This window comes from Diceros bicornis, chromosome 39 (genome assembly GCF_020826845.1).
Source record: "Diceros bicornis minor isolate mBicDic1 chromosome 39, mDicBic1.mat.cur, whole genome shotgun sequence".
Lineage (NCBI taxonomy): Eukaryota > Metazoa > Chordata > Mammalia > Perissodactyla > Rhinocerotidae > Diceros > Diceros bicornis.
In genome coordinates, this window is record NC_080778.1 from 16,735,349 (window position 1) to 16,754,468 (window position 19,120).

Sequence of the window (19,120 nt, forward strand, 5' to 3'; positions counted from 1 at the left end):
TAATTAAAATTCATAAATATAAATATGCATATATATACACACAGTATGGAAAGAAAAGAAAATAGGACCTAACATGAATTGAGTGCTAATCTAAGTAGGCATCGTTCTAAGAGCTAACTTGTATTAACAGGTAGGCGCTATTATGATTGGTAGTCTAGTGGTTAAGATTTGGTGCTCTCACCACCACGGCAGCTGCGGTTTGTTTCCCAGTCAGAGAACCACACTACCCACCTGTCGCTTGTCATACTGTGGCAGCTGTGTGTTGCTGTGATGCTGAAAGCTATGCCATTGGGATTTCAAATACCAGCAGGGTCATCCATGGTGCACAGGTTTCAGCGGTGCTTCCAGATTAAGATAGACTAGGAAGAAGGACCTGGTCACCCACTCCTGAAGAAACTGGCCATGAAAACCCTTTGGATAGCAGTGGAGCATTGTCTGATACAGAGCTGCACGATGGGAGGATGGCACAAAAGGACTGGGCAGGGGTCTGCTGTGCTGTGCACAGGGGCGCTAGGAGTCGGAATCCACTCCACAGGACTAACAACAAACTATTATGATCTCCATTTCATGGACCTGGAAACAGAAGCACAAAGCATTTAAGCAACTTGTCCAAAGTCATACTACTAAGAAGTAGCAGAAAGGAGATTTGAACTTGGAGTTGAGTCCTTTGCTCTTAACGCTTACACTGTCTTGCGATAAGATACCTCAAAACGTCCACATGGTTGGGTAACTTTGGGTTGTTGTTTATTTCCTTAATAATATATTTTATATTATTAAATTACCTAAATTGAACACATCATTTTTTGTAATCACAACTTTATTTTTAACAAGAATAATTCTCTTTTTATATCTGTTGTTCTCTTCAGACCATAAGGTCCTTAAGGTAGGAACTGCCTTACTAGCGACTACTACTATCATCACTATTGGTGTGACCCCTGGGTCACCTTGATGGAGCAGTCCCTAGGTTCCAGGGAGCAGCCGGCATGCCTCACTTCTTGGAACCACAATGGAGGAACTACTGCTATGTCCCATTTGACAGATGAGGCAACTGAAGGCAACTTTACATTTCTAGCACTTAACACAATGCCTGGAAAGTAGTAAATCCTTAATAAATGGTACTTAAGCTAAGAAATAGTAGCTTATCAATTCATGGATATCACTCAGTTCAGTAGGGTATTGCTGTCTCTCTTAGATGCCAGAAGAAAAACAAAACCTAAAAAGTAGATATAAAGTAAAAACTCAGAAAAAAATAGAGCTGAGGCAATCTCAATCTACCTCAACACACCAAAGTAGCCATATGCCCTCTGGGGGCCAGCGCTGAAGGAGGCTGAAGCTGATGCAGTGCTCAATGAGCCTTTTTTGTCCGTGGGAGGGGGAGGAGAAGACAGAACTCAGAGCAGGGAGTTTGTTTTTCCATCTTTCTTTCAACCAAGAGAAGCAGTTGGATGTAGCCATAGGGCCACGAGTGAAAGGCTAGGCCCAGAGGTAGATCTTCCATCTAAGTACAGGAGCGTTTGGTTTAGACTGAAAACTTTACAGGACAGTTTGACATTCCGATGAAATGTTTCCGGAAGCATACATATTCTATTATGCTTTTACTTGTTCAATAAGTAGCATGTGGAGAAAGAAACACCCATTAAAAAACAATATTTTTTATTTTACTTCTGAGCTCAAGAAATCAGTGGGATTTGGTTGTTTTCCCATGGTTTTCTTGAGTTCAAGTGTCAACACACTTCTAGACTATAGTTCAGTATGCCTGGCATGGGGGCAGAGGGAAGGCACCTAAGGTCCTTCCACATATAGGGTCTGAGTTTAGGGTTCTAGTCCGTTGATTAGAACAGGGAGATCTTGACACCAAAATCTTGGTAGGATGTTAGATTACTTAAAATTTTCCATTTGGAGACAAAAACAGACTATAATAGTAATGACGATGTTAGTTTATGTTTTTAAGCTATCTTGCTATGTCATAACAAACCTATAGGGTTGACAGGACTATTTAGAATTATTATTATTTTTTTGAGTGTGAGGAAGATCAGTCCTGAGCTAACATCCATGCTAATCCTCCTCTTTTTGCTGAGGAAGACCAGCTCTGAGCTAACATCTATTGCCAATCCTCCTCCTTTTTTTTTTCCCCAAAGCCCCAGTAGACGGTTGTATGTCACAGTTGCACATCCTTCTAGTTGCTGTATGTGGGACGTGGCCTCAGCATGGCCGGAGAAGCTGTGTGTCGGTGCGCGCCCGGGATCCGAACCCTTGGCCGCCAGTAGCAGAGCGCGCGCACTTAACTGCTAAGCCACGGGGCCGGCCCTATTTAGAATTATTATTTCCATTTAATAGCTGAGGAAACCAGCAAAGAGAGGTCCAGTGGCTTGATGAGACCCTCACTGTTAGTTTAACGGTGGAGCCAGAACTTCCTGCTTATCTTTCTTCTGACTCCAGCTAAGTCCTGCTCATCCTCAAGACTTCACTGAAGCATCAGTCCACATATAAGGACCCTATTGTCGCGTTTCTGCAACACTCAGTGCTCACCTTCATCACAGCCCTTATCTCATGATACTGAAATAATTAGTTAATTGTCTGTGCTCACAGCCCAACCCAATGTGTGTAAGAAACAGATCTTATTCATTTTTATGCTTCCAGTGCCTGGCACAGTTCTGAGCACAAGCAGATGCTCCCTCACAGCTTGCAAAATGGTTAGTTTTATAATATACTAGAGAACTATTTTAATTTAGCTGAAATTTCATCATCTACACCAGTAGTTTTCAAACTAGATTCCACATACTCCCAAGAATTAAAGATATATTCTCAAAGGTCCTTAAATTGTCTTTTAGAATTTTAAAATTTTGTGCGGAATCTCTGGGGGTGGGTCACCACATAGGGATTTTTTTCAAAGACCCCCCCCAGATGATTGAAATGTGTGGAATATTGAGATGTACCGATCTAGATAATCCATATAAACTTTGACTCTTTCCCAAGTAAGATATTTTCACCCACGCTTATGATTGCCTTAGAATCCAACAGTTATAGTTTAAGTATCTCAGATAAATAAACACAGAACAGAAGCAAATGAAATACACAAGCGATGTGTTCTCGCGAAAGCCAGATGACGTCACAGCGTGCTGCACAAGCAAAGGCATTGGGATTGTTCTGAACACAGGCAAGTGGTGGGAGAACTGAGTCATCACCAGGGTGCTTGGTAGACCAGCAGACCAGAGGTCTGCCTCAGGCATGTTGCAAACAGCAACTCAATTTCTGCAAAAATACTATTGTCAGTTTGCCTTTTAGTTTGTATTTAACTTGTGAATTTGTTTTGGTTTTCTATTTATATAACAGCTATAAACATATGGAGTTTATACTTGGTTGTCTATTTAAATAACAAATATGGTTATTCATATTTAAGCAACATTACAGTACAAAGAATGTTTTAAGTCAGCACTGGGGGAGTCTGTGTCATTTTTGCCTTTTTAAATGGATCCATATGTTATTCAAACTTAAGAATACTGCCTTACATGATTTCTGGGCCCTAGAGAAGGTGGCTCAAAATGGTCATTAAATCAAGGACCTAGGATATGGCTTCCCCTTTTGATGATGCACTTGAGAGCACAAAACGATAAGTAACTGCTCCTCCCCATGAAGTTCTGAGAATGAGTGAAAAATTGCGCCTAACATCAGGAATGTTGCAAGGATTTCTAGTATCCCAGTGGCTGCTGCCTTTTGCTCCATCCCAGGAGTTCACATTAGGGCTCCCCAAGTCTTCCCCAGGCTACAATAACTTGGTTGGTTTCCCCAGTTCTTTAGAAGCTCCAAGAAATCTCTGGAACAAGATTCAGGAACCAATCTACCCTGTCTTGGGCCTGAGACTATTCCATTCACAAGAAGGACATCTTTGTCATAAGAATGTAATTTTTTAACCCCAAATGGCAGGGGCAAAATCCCACTGCAGAATTTCCAGGCATGAATTTATTTATTATCTGCTAAGAAGAACATAGTAATTTCGTTCATAGGGTCAATTTCTTTCATAGGGACAAAATTTCCTCCAAGGTTTTAGTATTTGGAGAGCATGGACAAAGCAAACTAACATTTGTGTGCATCTCTTATGTGCCAGACACTAGGTGGCTGTTCTTTCAATAGTCACAATTCTGTGAGTTAGGTGTCATTATTTCCATTTTACACATGAGGCTCAGGGAAGCAGCTTATCAAAGGGCACTACCCTTTAAATAAGTGTCAGAATTGCTTATCTTGAATGCTAGTCCACTCTGATGACAAAGTCAATGCCACACTAGGTTTTCAAGAAATTAACAGAGGCCCTTAGGCTTGTTTCAGGCCACACGAGAAGTTAGCAGCAGAGAAAGGCTCCGAGAGTTGAGTCCACTGCCTATAGAATCCAGTCAGCCAGAGAGAAGAAGACAATGAACCACTTAATAACTATGAAGTGCCATTTGTCTCAAAAGAATGACAATAAGCAGGCTCCCTTGAGAGGACGCTTGGCATCACAAAGAACTCAAGAGATAATATAATCAAATTTTCTCCATTGTGAGAACAATGGGCATACCTGACAATGTGCCTATTTGCGATTTTCAAGGCCCGTTCCTATCAGAAACCTTCAACTGTTGAGAATTAACGATCTTCACTGTTTACACTCAATGTGTTTTTAAAATGTTCTTTCCTCTAAATATAGGGGCTCTGAACCATTGTCTTATTTCTAAATTTAAAAATATAAATGCTCTAAATAATTGCCTAATAATTAACGGAGAGAGTGCGAAGAATTCAGCTCTGGAGAGAGGAAATATTCTCTGTGATGAGAGCTTGTTATAATTAATCATGAAATAAATGCTTCTCTGACCAGAGTGAACACATATACAACAAACGCCTGTCATTAGCTTCAGTATCATACGTTTCATCAAGGCACCAAGATGACAAAATATGCCATATTAGCAGAACAGAACTAGATGACACACAAGAGCTGGTACCATTTTTATGTTTATGTTTAATATATATATACCTGTCCAACATTCCATATCCCTTTTTTCTCTATATGAACACCAGGGTACACACTTTAGAGATGTTGCCATAATTCTTTCTGGTTTTCTGTTTTTCTTTAACTTTTCACCCTGTGGTTTTTGGCTCTTTATTCCCCTTTATTACTCTACCAACTGAAAGAGAAAAGTCGTCTGAAGATCAATTTGGGACGAACAGGTAACCAAGGATGCAACATTTCTATAACATAAGACATTTCAGGGGTAACAAATGGGCCCACTGAGGGTAGCACAGGGATCCAGCAGACACAGAGAAGACTTCTGGGTAATGGGAGTTGGTTCATGGGTCAGGAAAGCAAAGAGGATCTACTATTAAACAGAGGGCAGAGGAGCTGGAGTCAGGGGTCTCACAAGCTCTCCAGTGAGCCAGCTGGATAAAGTTACCCGGGAGTAGAGTGTGCAAGGCTCTTTGGAATTACTGGGGAATATAAAGAATTGTGGTCAGAAAGGAGTTCAAAAAAAGGTAAAAATAATTACTAAATTGAATTTGAAGGTTAACCCAAACATTTATTAGAGATTGTAGGTATATACATATTAAGCTTTGACTTGTGATTTTTTCTGAGTCTTGAAAAACACCCAGTGAAAGGGTAGTGTTCTGAATGGGAGTGGATTCCGGGGGGTTTATGAGGATCACATATGGAGGGCGGGGGAGGATGAGAAGAAACAGAGTGAACTGATGAATGAGCTCACTGTGACTTGACAGTGGCCCACTGCAGAGTTTTCATGAAGGTTGGCCAATATTAAGGTTCAAATAACAATCATTATCCATGAGATAAATCTTGCTCTAAAATTTCTCTTTTTGTTGTTAGTGTTCTCGAGATGATTCCAACTCCTAGCGATCCTGTGCACAGCAGAGGGAACCCTGCCCAGTCTTTTTGCACCATCCCCTCATCTTCCTGTGCTGTATCAATGCTCCGCTGCTATTCATAGGTTTTCACGGACAATTTTTTCAGAAGTTGGTGAACAAGTGCTTTTTCCTAGTCTGTCTAGTCTGGAAGCTCCGCTGATACCTGTCCACCATGGCTGACCCTGCTGGGATTTGAAATCCTGGTCCATAGCTTTCAACATCACAGCAACACGCAGCCACCACCGTATGACAACCGACAGACAGTTGGTGTGGTTCCCTTACCCTGAAACAAACCTGGGTCAGGCAATGAGAGCACCGAATCTTTACCACTAGACGACCAGGGCTGGCTAAAATTTCTCTAAACATAATAAAATAGCACAATTAACAAAGTCTCAGGGAACAGTCACAATCTCTATTATTATTCTCCTTGTGTCTCGAATATTTTTTTAAGCCTAGCGGGAGGTCTTTAAACTACAAGCACTTAATTATACTGAAAAAAAGGCATGATTGACTCTAATTAAACTAGAGATTCCCATGAGTCATGATGGTAGCTATCATTGATTAGGGGCTACTATGTTCCATGAACTGCATTAGACACTTTATACACAATTTCTCCTGTAGCTCACAATAATCCAAGGTGATGGACATTATTTTTCCCATTTAATAGTTTGATACTATCTAGGTCTGTATAATGGTAGGAACAGCATGGGACAAATGGGGACTTTCCATGTCCTCCTGGTCATGTTCAACCAACAAGCGTCTATTAAATGACTGAATGGTGTAATATCTGTTTTCAGTTCACAAGTTAAAGACTGCGAGGAATGCAAAAAAGTAGTAATCATTTATAGAGAAATCATGCATAAAGAACCAATCCAGGGTAAAGCAAAAAACGGAAAAAAAAAAACTGTGTCACTCATTTTTGCATAGTTGGCACAAAGTTCATAGTAGGAATTCAATAAATGATGAATTATTGAATAAATGGATGAAATTATTAAAGAAATGAATGAAATCAGCCAACCAATTAACCAAATGCTAGACTGTGTGGTACTGGTTCTAAGAACTAAAATAGTCTAGAGAAGAAAAGCTTATTACGGACCTGGGTAGTATCAAGATTTCCTGAATGAGGTGAGATCTGAGCTGGGTCTGGAAGAATTAGAAATATTGGAATTATGAAGAAGAACTGAAGTCACATTGGGCAGAAGGGATACTGTGAACAGGCACAGAGCCTCCTTCCTGGTTCCTTCTGTGGCTCCAGCCCCTATCCTTCTCTCACTGTTGCTCCCTCACAGCCTTTTGCCCTGAGCTCATCTGCTCTGTTCTCATTTGCCCTAATCTTGAGCTCTGTCCAGCTAGTCCTCAGAATGCCTTGAAGCTGGCAGTGATTTTGCCAAGGTATCTTTGGATTAACCAGGAACGCCTTTGTCCTTTGATGGGAGTGGAAAAACAAACAGAGTTTGTCCTATGGAAGATTGCAGGCTTTTGCAAGCAAAGTAATAAATTATTCTAAATGAGGCAGAAATCATAACAAATATCTCCCACTCCCAAACAGCTATGAAGAGGGCTTCCCATGGAAATTTTGGCATTTGAGAGACCCTCTCAAAGACAAGACTTCCAGAAAGACATTCCTAGTGGGTCCTCACAAAGCCTTTCAATTCCCCTTGTGCCTCTGCCCCAAAGTCAAGGCCAATGTAAACACGCCCTTCTCAGACTTTGGTGACTGGGGCTCAACACAAAACCCAAGGTTCCTCCATACACTGAGGTCTTGTTTCCCAGGGATCAGAAAAGCATCTTCTAGCTCAGTCTTCCTGAATCATTTGCAGTTTGGCTTCTGTCAGAGATTCATGGAATTCGAGTCACTCTTTAATTTGTCTCATGATGGGTGAAGAGTTGCTCCGGATCACAGCCATGAATTGGTTGGGTTTTTAGAAAAAATCCACACCTCCAGTTGTGGGAAAAAATTGTTGATCATCGTGCTTACTCTGAAAAAAGGCTCCCAGTACCATACCACTGTGTTTCAGAGTCTTGTCCTCTTTGATTCTGTTTTTCAGGAACAATATGACATACTAGGAGCTGTGCTCAGCAGCAGATCTGCTTTTCAAAAACATAGCTCACTTTTGGAGTGAGAAGAGTGGGATCGCTTTTTACAGGTTGAGAGACAGCTTCTGTTTGGTTACCACTTGCGAGCCGGCAACACCATCCTTGATGTTGAAAAGACGAGTTGCCTCCTTGATAGCTCATGAAAAAGACAGCTGTAGACTCTGTCAGTATACAGTGCCTTGTATTTCCAAAATAGTGTTCCAACCCTTCAAGAGCAAGGAAGCTCACAGAAGATTCTGAGAAAACGATGAAAGAACAAGGGTAGAGGAGGAAAGTTTAACTAGAGGAGGAATCAGGAGGAGGTCCAAATTCTGCAATGGGAAATACTGTTTTGAGATTCTGGTGCCAGTCTTTAATAAAACACTTTCATGTGAGGGCTAAAAGTTTTTTCCTCTGGGGTTTAAAAGACCTGGGTCTATGAATCCAATATTTTGACAGCAAAAATCTTGCCTTTTTTGTATATAATGTTTAAAAAAAGCACCCTGTTATAGGAACAGAACAATAATGCAGAAAAAGGCAACATGGATCTGAAGGAAATATTTTTGGTTACAAGATCAGAGATCTACTGTGTTGATTATACAACTCTGGCTAATTTCACTTCCTGTCTGGGGAATTATTTCCTGGTAAAAGTGGGAAAAAAGTCTCACCACTTGATAAGCCTGCTTTCTCTGAAGTTAACAGATTGCCCACATGAAAGCCATCAGCATGTGCCAGCCCTCCACCGAAGAAGGAGCAGGTTCAGGACCTGGCACTGTGCAGCCGAGTGGCACTGCTCCCAGAACTCTCATCCAATAAAGAGCCATTGTGGGATCTGGACCCTTCAATGTACAGGACAAACGACTCAAATGAAAAGCACAATGCATGTGAGTGAAACCAGAAACTTGAATGTAGTGGTAATCATTTCCTTAGTGTCGATCACATTATTTTTCATGCAACTTCATTCTGTAATTCAGTTTTTGCCTAGTGTAATAGTACAGATTTCCATTTATCAGTTGATAAGTGAGAATGATTACTATGATAACCATTAAGCAATGTAGGTTACTAGCATCAGTGGAGAAGAGAAGTGGAAAATTGCTAGGGGAGGTGGGAAGGGATTGGCATGCTTCGGGAAGAGAGAAAACATTGGAAAAGAGAAGGAAGTACTGATTCTCTACGTGTGTGATCAATACAGACTATAGCTTGGCTATTGGGAAATTTGAGACCATATCTAATGGTATAAGAAACTAAATCCAAATCAGCCCTAGGGCTTCAGAATAGCTATGACTTCTATGTGAGAAGAAGGTCCAAGACAAGAAGTAGGGCCAGGGATGGGGGATAAATGTCCAGGTCAGGGGCATCTACTGTGAAGCTGACACCCAATTCCTGAGCTTCAAGCCCACAGACTGGAGATCTAGTGCTTAGAACCAAATACCGAGGGGGCTGAGAGGAGTCAGGGTACTAATTCAGGCTGAGCCATAGTTTCCATCTGGGTGACCTGGAGTGACTTCTTATACAACAGCTAACCTCACTACAATAAAAACAAAAACAAAAACAAAAACAGATGCCGCTTTCAGCTAAGCTTTCTCAAATGAATAAATAGGAGGGAACAGTTGAATTAGACACCATAGACCAAAGGAAAACCGCTCTTTCAGCTGGACCAATTTACTGCATTCCGTGTTCTTCAGTTTTAGGACCAGGTTTTTCTATCTCTGAGCCAATTATAATTTTCAGCTAATCAGTTTTGACCAGAAACATGGTCAGTGTCAAATAAGCCTCTTTCCTTATGATCTGGAGCTTGGAATTGGTCACAATTTCTCAACAGGGTCACTTGGTCTACTTCCTTTCTGACATATATAACTATCAACAGACATATGTCTATATATATGTACCACTTTAATAAAAACATTACAGTATCTGTGAAAGGATGTAAATATTTCAACAAAAAGGCCATTTGATTCGATGCCCAATTCAATCCTCAAAGCTGAATTTGGGACATGATATGTTTGAGGGGGACAGGAAGAAGTTAAAATATTCTATGCATATGCAAACATATATATGTGAAATATGTAAAAATTTAAAACATGAACACTAAACACATTGTCTAGTACCTTGTTTTGTTTTATTTTTAATTTTATCCATCATATTCAACCAGAGTGGTTCTACCTCCATAAGTAATCTACAATGACAATAGGTTATTTTAAATATGTCAGTGTTTCTTTCAATTTATGATCATGCCTTTGTAGTAGGTAGTTTGTATCTGGTTGAAAATACAAATAAATATTTCTTCCAGTAACCTAGCATTAAATTCTCCCATGTTATCAACTCACCAGAATTAAGCAAAATGATGGATTTGAGGCACACAAACTCCTCTCCCTGGAGATTCATCATACGGAACCGAGATGATGTAGCCAGCAACATGTCAAAGATCTCCACCATGCCCTCTACACATTTTCCCTGGTTTCTATAAAAACACGGGAAAAAAAAAGAAAAAAATATTAAAGGACAGAAAAGCTTTCAGAAGACATGATAAGGTTCACATTCATAAAAATCTACTGGCTCAAATCTGTAACAAAAAACAGCAGCCCATTCTCTTCATGGAGCATGAACATCCATTTGAATTCTAGAAGGCAAGACAAAAAAAGATTTTCCATCAATAAAACATTTTCATTTCAAATTCTTAGAAGAGATGTGTTGTTCAATCCCAAAATCTGCTACATTAAAAGTAGAGTTCTTCAACCTACGGGTAATCAAAAATTATTAAGATTCAGGTAAATGATTTTTCTAATAAATATTTATTGATCTGCTACTATATTCTAGACATTGTGATAGTTATGGAACTAAAAATGGAGCCTCTACTCTCAATATGCTCATGGTCTTGAAATAATATAACCAGTTCTAATAGACTTGTATGAAGTGCTTTGGAAGTACAGAAGAAACTATGATAACTATGGACTATGGTTGGGCTGAAACCATTGATGTTGCCAAGAATGACAGGTAAGAATTTGCCTAGTAGGTGGCATTTGAATTGACACTTTAAGAAAATGTAGGATTTTATGAGCAGAGGTGTGAGAACATCATTGGAAGAGGGTCATAAATGTAGAAAGAAGGAACAGCATGAAAAAGAACATAGAGCAGCATGCTAGAGATAAGAAGGAAACAGGAGATTAATATAGGAAAGAAGGACAAAGTCAGGTGATGAAGGATGTCGTAAATCATTATATAAAGTTTAGGATCCTTCCCTTTACAACAGAGCCTTGGAATCAAAGATTTCACGTTAATAGTAGTAACTATTCAATAAGCAAATCTGAAGGTTCATAACGTGTAATACAAAAAAATAGAAAGTATTACTACCTTTTCCACAGGGTTGTTGCAGAAATTAAATGAAATAATACCTGTGAAAAGAATTCATTCATCTTTTTGTTTACAACCTGAATTTGGGACATGATATGTTTGAGGGGGACAGGAAGCAGTTAAAATATTCTATGCATATGCAAACATATATTTGCCATATATATAAAAAATTAAAATATGAACACTAAACACATTGTCCAGTACCTTGTTTTGTTTTGTTTTTAATTAATATATTTTGGAGTTCCTCATCAACAGTTTTTAACAGCTGCATAGTTTTTCACTGAACGAAATGCTATAATTTCTTTAACCACTTCTTTGTTGGTTGACATTTAGTTTGATTTCAAGTATTTTGCTGTTAAAAAAATTTCATGCAACGACTCCTTATTTTTATGTCTTTGGACATATGCATAGATAGCTATAGAATAAATTCCTAGATGTAGAATTGCTAGATCAGAAGACTTATGTATTTTTAATTTTCATAAATAGTTCAAATATTGCTTCCAAACAGCTTGTACCAATAGGCTGTTGGTTGGAGAATATACTGGTAGATGCTCTTTCCCTGAGTTGCCTGTTCTTGTCCTTTGCCCATATTTTTTAGTTGGATTATTGGTCATTTTCACATTGATTCTTAAGAGCTCTTTATATATTACAGTAACTAGCCTTTTGTCCTATGTGCTTTTAATTCTTTTCTCGTGGTTTGTCATGTTTTTCTTTTGATTTTGTTTCTGGTATTTTCCTCCTCAAAACATTTAATTATAACATAATCAAATTTACCAAACTTTTCATTTATGGTTTTAGAATAGTATGTCTTACATGAAAAGTTCATTCTCCCCTTCAATAACCTATAAAAAACCATCTTACGTTGCCTTCATTTTTTTAAATTTTATTTATTTATTTATTTATTTTTTCCCCCAAAGCCCCAGTAGATAGTTGTATGTCATAGCTGCACATCCTTTTAGCCACTGTATGTGGGATGCGGCCTCAGCATGGCCGGAGAAGTGGTGCGTCGGTGCGCGCCCGGGATCCAAACCCAGGCCGCCAGCAGCGGAGCGCACGCACTCAATCACTAAGCCACGGGGCCGGCCCACGTTGCCTTCATTTTTAATTCCATGTTTTTCCAGTTTAGTTCCATGCTTTTACGTTTAAATCTTTGATCTTCTGGGACTTATTTATTTTCATAACAATTTTATTGAGATACAATAACATTTCATATCATTCACCCACTTAAAGTGTACAATTCAATGGATTTTAGTATATTCACAGAGTTGTGCACCCATTATTTGGGATTTACTTTGGTGCAAGATAGATCAAGGATTCAGCTTAGTATTTTTTCCAGGCAGCTAGTTACTTTTCTTAACACCATTTATGGTATAAACCATCTTTTTCATGCTGACTTGAAATATGCTAAGTACTTTTGATAAATTCACTTACTTCTTAAAACCGCCCTCTAAAGTTAATATTATTTTTCCCATTTTCCAAAGGAGGGAATTAGGACTCAAACCTGCTAAGTCAAACCACAGTGCCTACCAACCAGAAGAAAGAATTCCAACAATAAGATTTTCTTTGTCTTCCTTTCAAGCTCTACCTTAATTCATTCAAACAGATTTATTGAGGGCCCATTATATACCAGGCTTTGTGTTAGACATTAGGGTACAGAGAAGAAAGTCATGGGCCTCATTAATAAAGAGATCCAGAACAGGGGCAAGATAGACAAGGAGAAAGATGGGTGCAATGCAGTGGGATACATTCCCCGGAAAAGGTATAGAAAGAAAATCTCTTACATCTAATGTCAGTCTCCCCAAATTTAACACATATCAATATTGAAGCAATTGTCATAGTATTCTCATATAAAGGTAAATGAGTTTTTATGTAAAGTGCTTAGAATGGCCTGTGGCACACAGTAGGGGCTATATTTAAGCTATAGATATATTGATAGATCCATAGATGTCAAGGGAGAGATTGGCCTTTTTACCTAGAGTTTCCAGAAAGCTATTGCCAGGGTGCATTTTGCTTTGACTGTGGACATCCTGGTGCATGCAAGCTCTATACAAGCAGACGGGACTCTTTAAAAGCTATATTGCTCAACAGGGGGATGAAACGGTGGTGACAGCAAAGGATCAGTTGGCCTTAACCAGGCAGAGCCACACTAGAAGTGAGTTTTTCTTGTCCTGTAGTTACATTTTTTAAAAGTAGCACATTTTCTTTCTAGTGAAAAAATAAACAAGGATAGGGGAAAATGTTTGGAGGATGAAGTTTTAAAAATAACAACTCATAGCCAAAATAGAGAAATGTTCCTTTCTCAGTATAAAGTCTCTGTTTACTTAACAGACTGCACACCGGCAGGGGGCAAGCTCAGAGTGGGAGGGAGCCTGTGTTCACCTGCTGTGAGCAAAAGTTCAGAGCAGAAACTGAGAAAGTGGAGTCTTAACGATTCCCCTTGCTTCTCCTCCCTTCTCAATAGTCTCCCACATTTCCCCATGAGGAGCTTGTTCTTAACTCTTGCCACAAGAGTGTATTCTTCTCAGTCTCTCCTCACTGGATATCTTGTTATTTCTAACCAGCAATTACCACCTGTTGACAGCACAATGGTTGCTCTTCAGCACACATCAGGAGCCATAGACTGAGCCCTCAGCGACGGCACATACCCACAACTCTCAATTCAGTTCTCTTTGTGTGTGTGTGTGTGTGTGTGTGTCTTCCTTTAGAGGATGTGGAGGGATCTGTAAGAGTCTAGAAGAACTTTATGCTGATGTGTCCATAAGAATGAACTCATTATCCTTTCAATGGGAAAAACTCACTTGGTCTAAACACTCCAGCCAAGCCACTATTTGTATAATAAATAAAAATTATGCACTTTGATGGCCCTGATGATATTTTCAGCAAATCACTAGAATGGTGCCTGCATGGAAATGACTTACTGATGACATGGTATCTGAGGGTCTCTCACTAGTGTTATAACAAGGTGAAAAGAGTTAGCAATTTGTCACCTGAAGATCAGGTACAAATCCATGTGGACTTTCAAGGTTAACGGACATTTGTCACCTGCCTGACACAGAGGAACTCTTTACTGTCCACTGAGGTCACTACACACTGGGGTCAAGGCTTCATTTTCAAAGTCCTGCTGAAATATTCTATGTTAATTTGAAGGAATCAATCAGACTAGAGCATTTAACTCAATTTTAGAAGGAACAGATGAATCAACAGTATCAGAAGTAGGGTGATTACTAAGAATCTGGAGATAACATTACTACAATAAGACAAAATTAAGCTAAATCTATGAGGTGCTCCTGAGGCTGAGAAACATGTGCGGTATAGAAGAACAAGATTTATTTTTAAAGGAAGCACAGCTTCAGTCATAGATCAGGAGTAGTTTACCAAGCAGACGAGCCCATGACCCCCACTGTGAGAGGTGACAGCCCGCAGTAAGGAACTCCTCCACTGATTACATCAGTCTGGTGTTCAGAGTACCTCAGAATCCCCTTGTGGGGAAACCTTGCTCTGCTCTTTACTGTCTTCAAATGCAGTCCATTTGCACTTATGTAACGGGGGAAGTGACAGGGCTTGAAAGAGCATTTATGGCATGTCCAGGAAGTTTCTCCTCTATAGAAATGAAAGCCTGTTTTTCAGAAGCCCCAAAGTACCTATTCCTCCATAGGGAAAATAAAAAGCCCCAATGAGGGTGTGCAGATAAAACCTGCCCTGTTATATCTTCAAAAGTAATCTTACAAACTGTAGCTCCCCCATAGCGTCTCCTTGTATCGAAGGACATTGATAGATGGAAACTGAGAAAACCTAGGAGATCAACATAAGACATTTAATTTAGCTGTCCTGAAAAAAAGTAAAATATAGTTAGAAGAAAAGGTTGCAAATCAAGATGCTGTTTAAAATCAATAGTGGCAGGTTTAGTTGTATGTAAAGAGCTTCTGTATCTTTGATGCTACAAAGTCTCTTATCACATGCTCTGAAATTCTGTGGCTCCACAAATATTTGTATGATCAAGAGGTTTACAGACACAACTCTATGACGTGTGGAACAAAATGCTGAAGAGGGCAAATTCTAAGCGATATATCTTGAAAAATGCCAAATGTGAATGGCTATATCTCAAAGATGATTACTTGAGATGAAAGTGGTTAAGATTCTGGAGTTCAACTGTCTGGGTTCAAATCTTGATGCCACTGTTTAACAATTGTGACCTCGAACCAATTACTTAAACTCTGTGTGTCTGAATGAGCACATGGACAGAATCGCCCACATGGGACTGTAAGTTGAATAAGAAATAATCAAGCCATTAAGATACAGTAGTTGTTTGATATAGTGGTCAGCCTACATGGATCAATAAAGAAATTGGTAAGGGAAGTGGGGTACTGCCATGACAAATGTTTACTCCCTTAATGCCAAGTAACAAGAAACAGATACAGCAAGGTGGAGAGCCCTGTTACAACATTGCAAAATATCTGGTAAAACTGTGGTCTGAAATAACTTGCAAGGCAGACCACACACCTGGGGAAGTTGACAGAGAGAGTCTGAGTGATGCTCTGTGGCAGGCACTACAGCTGCCTTTAGTATAGGATTACAAGAAAGAGGTGAGCTTAGGCAAGAATTGAGTGGTTATCAAGCATAAATTGAAAAGAATGGAGAAATATCAAAGACAGATGTTCTTACCAGTTTGGAAAAGCCAACTGCTTATGGCCATGAAACATTAAGAGATGAAATCGAAAAGCATCTTGAGTATGAAAGGTTCAGTAAGATTTCTCCGTTTACAAAGTAACTCAGTCTTGTGGTAAACAGTGACACCAATAGGGTGTTACCTCCCCATCCAAGTTTACTATTTCAAATAGCTTCAAGGTAGTCACCAATAAATCATGAGGGAGAGGCCAAAGGACAAATAAGCAAATAAGAACATCAGACTTGAGAATTGTGTCTAGGAAAGGACTTTGGGTGTGTTTACAAGCAGATGGAACTGACAAGAGCAAACAGAATAGAAACCTACCATATTGGGGGGACAACTGTACTGCCAAAAAAATCACGCCTGAACTAAAAAACAAAAGCCTTTGATTGCTCAAGCCTCCGATCCTAAAATTTCAGCTGCTCAACACAAAGTTTATCTCTTACTTAGGTCACTGTCCAATGTGGGCATCTTTCTTGGTAGGTGACCTTCCCATTTAAAGACCCAGGATCCTTCTAACCTCTGGTTCTGCCCCCTACTAGGTCCTTGAACTGCTCTTCATTCAGACAGGAGATGGGAAAAGGACTGGGGTAGGCACAGCAGAAGTGCTGTGAACACTCTACAGCTCACAAAAAGGACAAGCTTCTCTACTCTCACTTCAGACGTGGCCAAGAAGAATAACGGAAAGAAAGAGTCTCCTGGAAGGTGAAGCCAGGGTTCATGGAGAACAACAGAAAGTTCCTTTTCCCCAGAGAGTAGATTTAGAGACTAACCAAAGAACTTTCAGGCACCTCAGAGTAGAAGCCTCCTCATTCTGCCCAGTAGGATTGCATAACTGCTATGTAAGAGTGATGCAGACTATCCCCTCTTCCCGTTTTTCTCAATGGGAGTTTTTATTACAGTTATGTTGCCCTTACTCCACCATGGGATACTGAGTGTATTTGTGGGTTGAGGCTGACGAACCAGGAGGAGCCACATCCACGCTTGATGGAGAGCACTGCACATCACTAAGAAATCCTTGAGCCGAACGCACCTGGAGCTGGGCACAGTGGCTGGATGCAACTTCGGATTGGGGAGGAACAGCATGCATTCTGTACATGGGAAGAATAGATATTTGGGAACTAGAAGTGAAGACTGTGATAAAGACTGCCATATTCACCAAAACACATTTCCTTTGCCTCCTAAGCTTCTTCCTAAGCAACATTTCCCAGCCTCCCTTGCAGTTAAGAGTGCACATGTGACTGAGTTCTAGCTAATGGAAAGTGAGTGGAAGTGATTTACATCACTTCTATGATGAAGTAGTTAAGAAATAGATATGCCTTCCCCAGTCCTTTTTTCCTTCTACTGTCTGAATGAAGCACTTCCAGATCATAGTAGAGGGCAGAACCTGAGGTTATAAGGAACCTGGGTCCTTGGATGAAAGGTCACCTACCAAGGAAGATGTCTATCTTGGACAGTGGTCGGAGTAAGAAATATACTTTCATTGTGTTGAGAAGCTGAAATTTTAGGAATATCTGTGACAACCATTAGCTTGTACCCCATGACACAGACTAGATGCATGAGTCTGATTCCTCCCTGCCCCAACTCATTCCCCACATACTGACACACAAATACATTTAAGATGCAAAGACAGACTTATCTTCTGTAGACATGGCTACTGACTGATCAAACGGATATAAGAAATGTATTTCTATGGCACCTTGCTTTATAAATTCCAATCACTTCCAATTGGCATGATTAGGAAAGATGTCAATGAGTATGTGGCATTTGATGTAGATCTCCAAGGGTAGATTGAGTAGGAAGAAGGAAATTCCAGGAATATTAAGTAGTATCAGTAAAAGTCAAGAGGTGGGAAAAGATAAGGCATATTCAGGTAGTGGTGAGTAATCTAGTCAGTAGAGTTTGACATTTGTAAGGAGAGAAACTTGAAAAGAGAGATTAGTCAGTGTGCGGAGTGGTTAATAAAAGGCTTAAGAGATGATACGGGAAATAATATGTAAGGAAAGACCATTAAAAGCTTATTAGTGGGTGAGATGATCAAGTAAATGCTTTGGTATGAATAATTTGGCATCAGTGTGCAGAGGAGAGTGAGGGAAGGAGGATAACAGTCTGGGAAGAGACTGCAGGCATGAGGAATGAAGAGAAGGCATAAGACAGTGACTGTGGTCATAAAGATAAATCAGGGATATTTCGGAAATCCTTTGCAAAGGAAGAATCAATCGACTTTGGTGAATGATCCACAGTGTTGGGCAAAGAAAGGAAGAATTTAAAGACACTTCTGAAATTGTTTGCCAGAACGACTGGAAAGATGATGAAAGAAATAGAGAAATTAGCAGAAACAAAGAAATTCAGAGGGTTTTTCATATGCCACTCGAAAAAAAATTCCCTTAAAAAGTATTGAATTTAAATTTTCACAGAACTATCTAAGTAAAGTTGACATGCAGAAACCTGAAAGTGTAGGTCTAGAAATTGAGAGGCCAGGATTAAATATGAATTTGGATAGTTTTTTCCACTTACTATAGTGGGCATCTTCTTCAAATCAGTGCATCAAAATATACCTCAACTTTTAAATGAATATCCAATATTTTAATGTATTCATATTTATTTAAGTACTACCTTATTGATGGGTGTTTATATTGTTTCCATTTTTGGCTACAACAAACAATGTGCAATGATCATTCTTACATATATATTTTCTACACTTGCAAAAGTGTCCAGAAAAATTATTACACATATCAATAGCAGAGTCAAGTTGTATAAACATTTAACATTTTAATAAGTCTTGCCAAAATGCCTTCCAAAAAGGTTGTATCAATTTATAGGGCTCCCAACAGAGCATGAAAATGTCTGGAAATAGAGATTTTGGAGATAGTTAAAACTGGGAAAGGGAGTGAGATCATCAGAGGAAGCAGAGAAAGAGAAAACAGGAGACAGAGAGAGAGGGAGAGGGAGAGAAAGAGATAGAGAGAAAAAGAGAGACAGAGAGAGAGAAGAAACAGGCAGAGGGAGGAGATTAAGGAGCAACATCGTCTCTGGCATGGGAGCCAACATGGAACCAGTCAAAAGGATGAGTGGTCAGAGAAGTGGCAGACCAGGAGGGACCAAGATGTTGAAGGTTAGAAGGTCAAAAGAAAGAGGCATGGA

At 39.6% G+C, this 19,120-nt stretch overlaps 1 protein-coding gene across 2 annotated transcripts in view; it reads right to left on the reverse strand.

The window, feature by feature from the left end:
- ESR1 (estrogen receptor 1) overlaps positions 1-19,120 on the reverse strand; it is a 253,330-nt gene that overhangs the window by 22,214 nt on the left and 211,996 nt on the right. For both annotated transcript variants that reach the window (XM_058534133.1, XM_058534134.1), the window contains exon 6: positions 10,287-10,420. In XM_058534133.1, the coding sequence (XP_058390116.1) occupies positions 10,287-10,420 (134 nt within the window). The remainder of the gene's footprint in view (positions 1-10,286; positions 10,421-19,120) is intronic.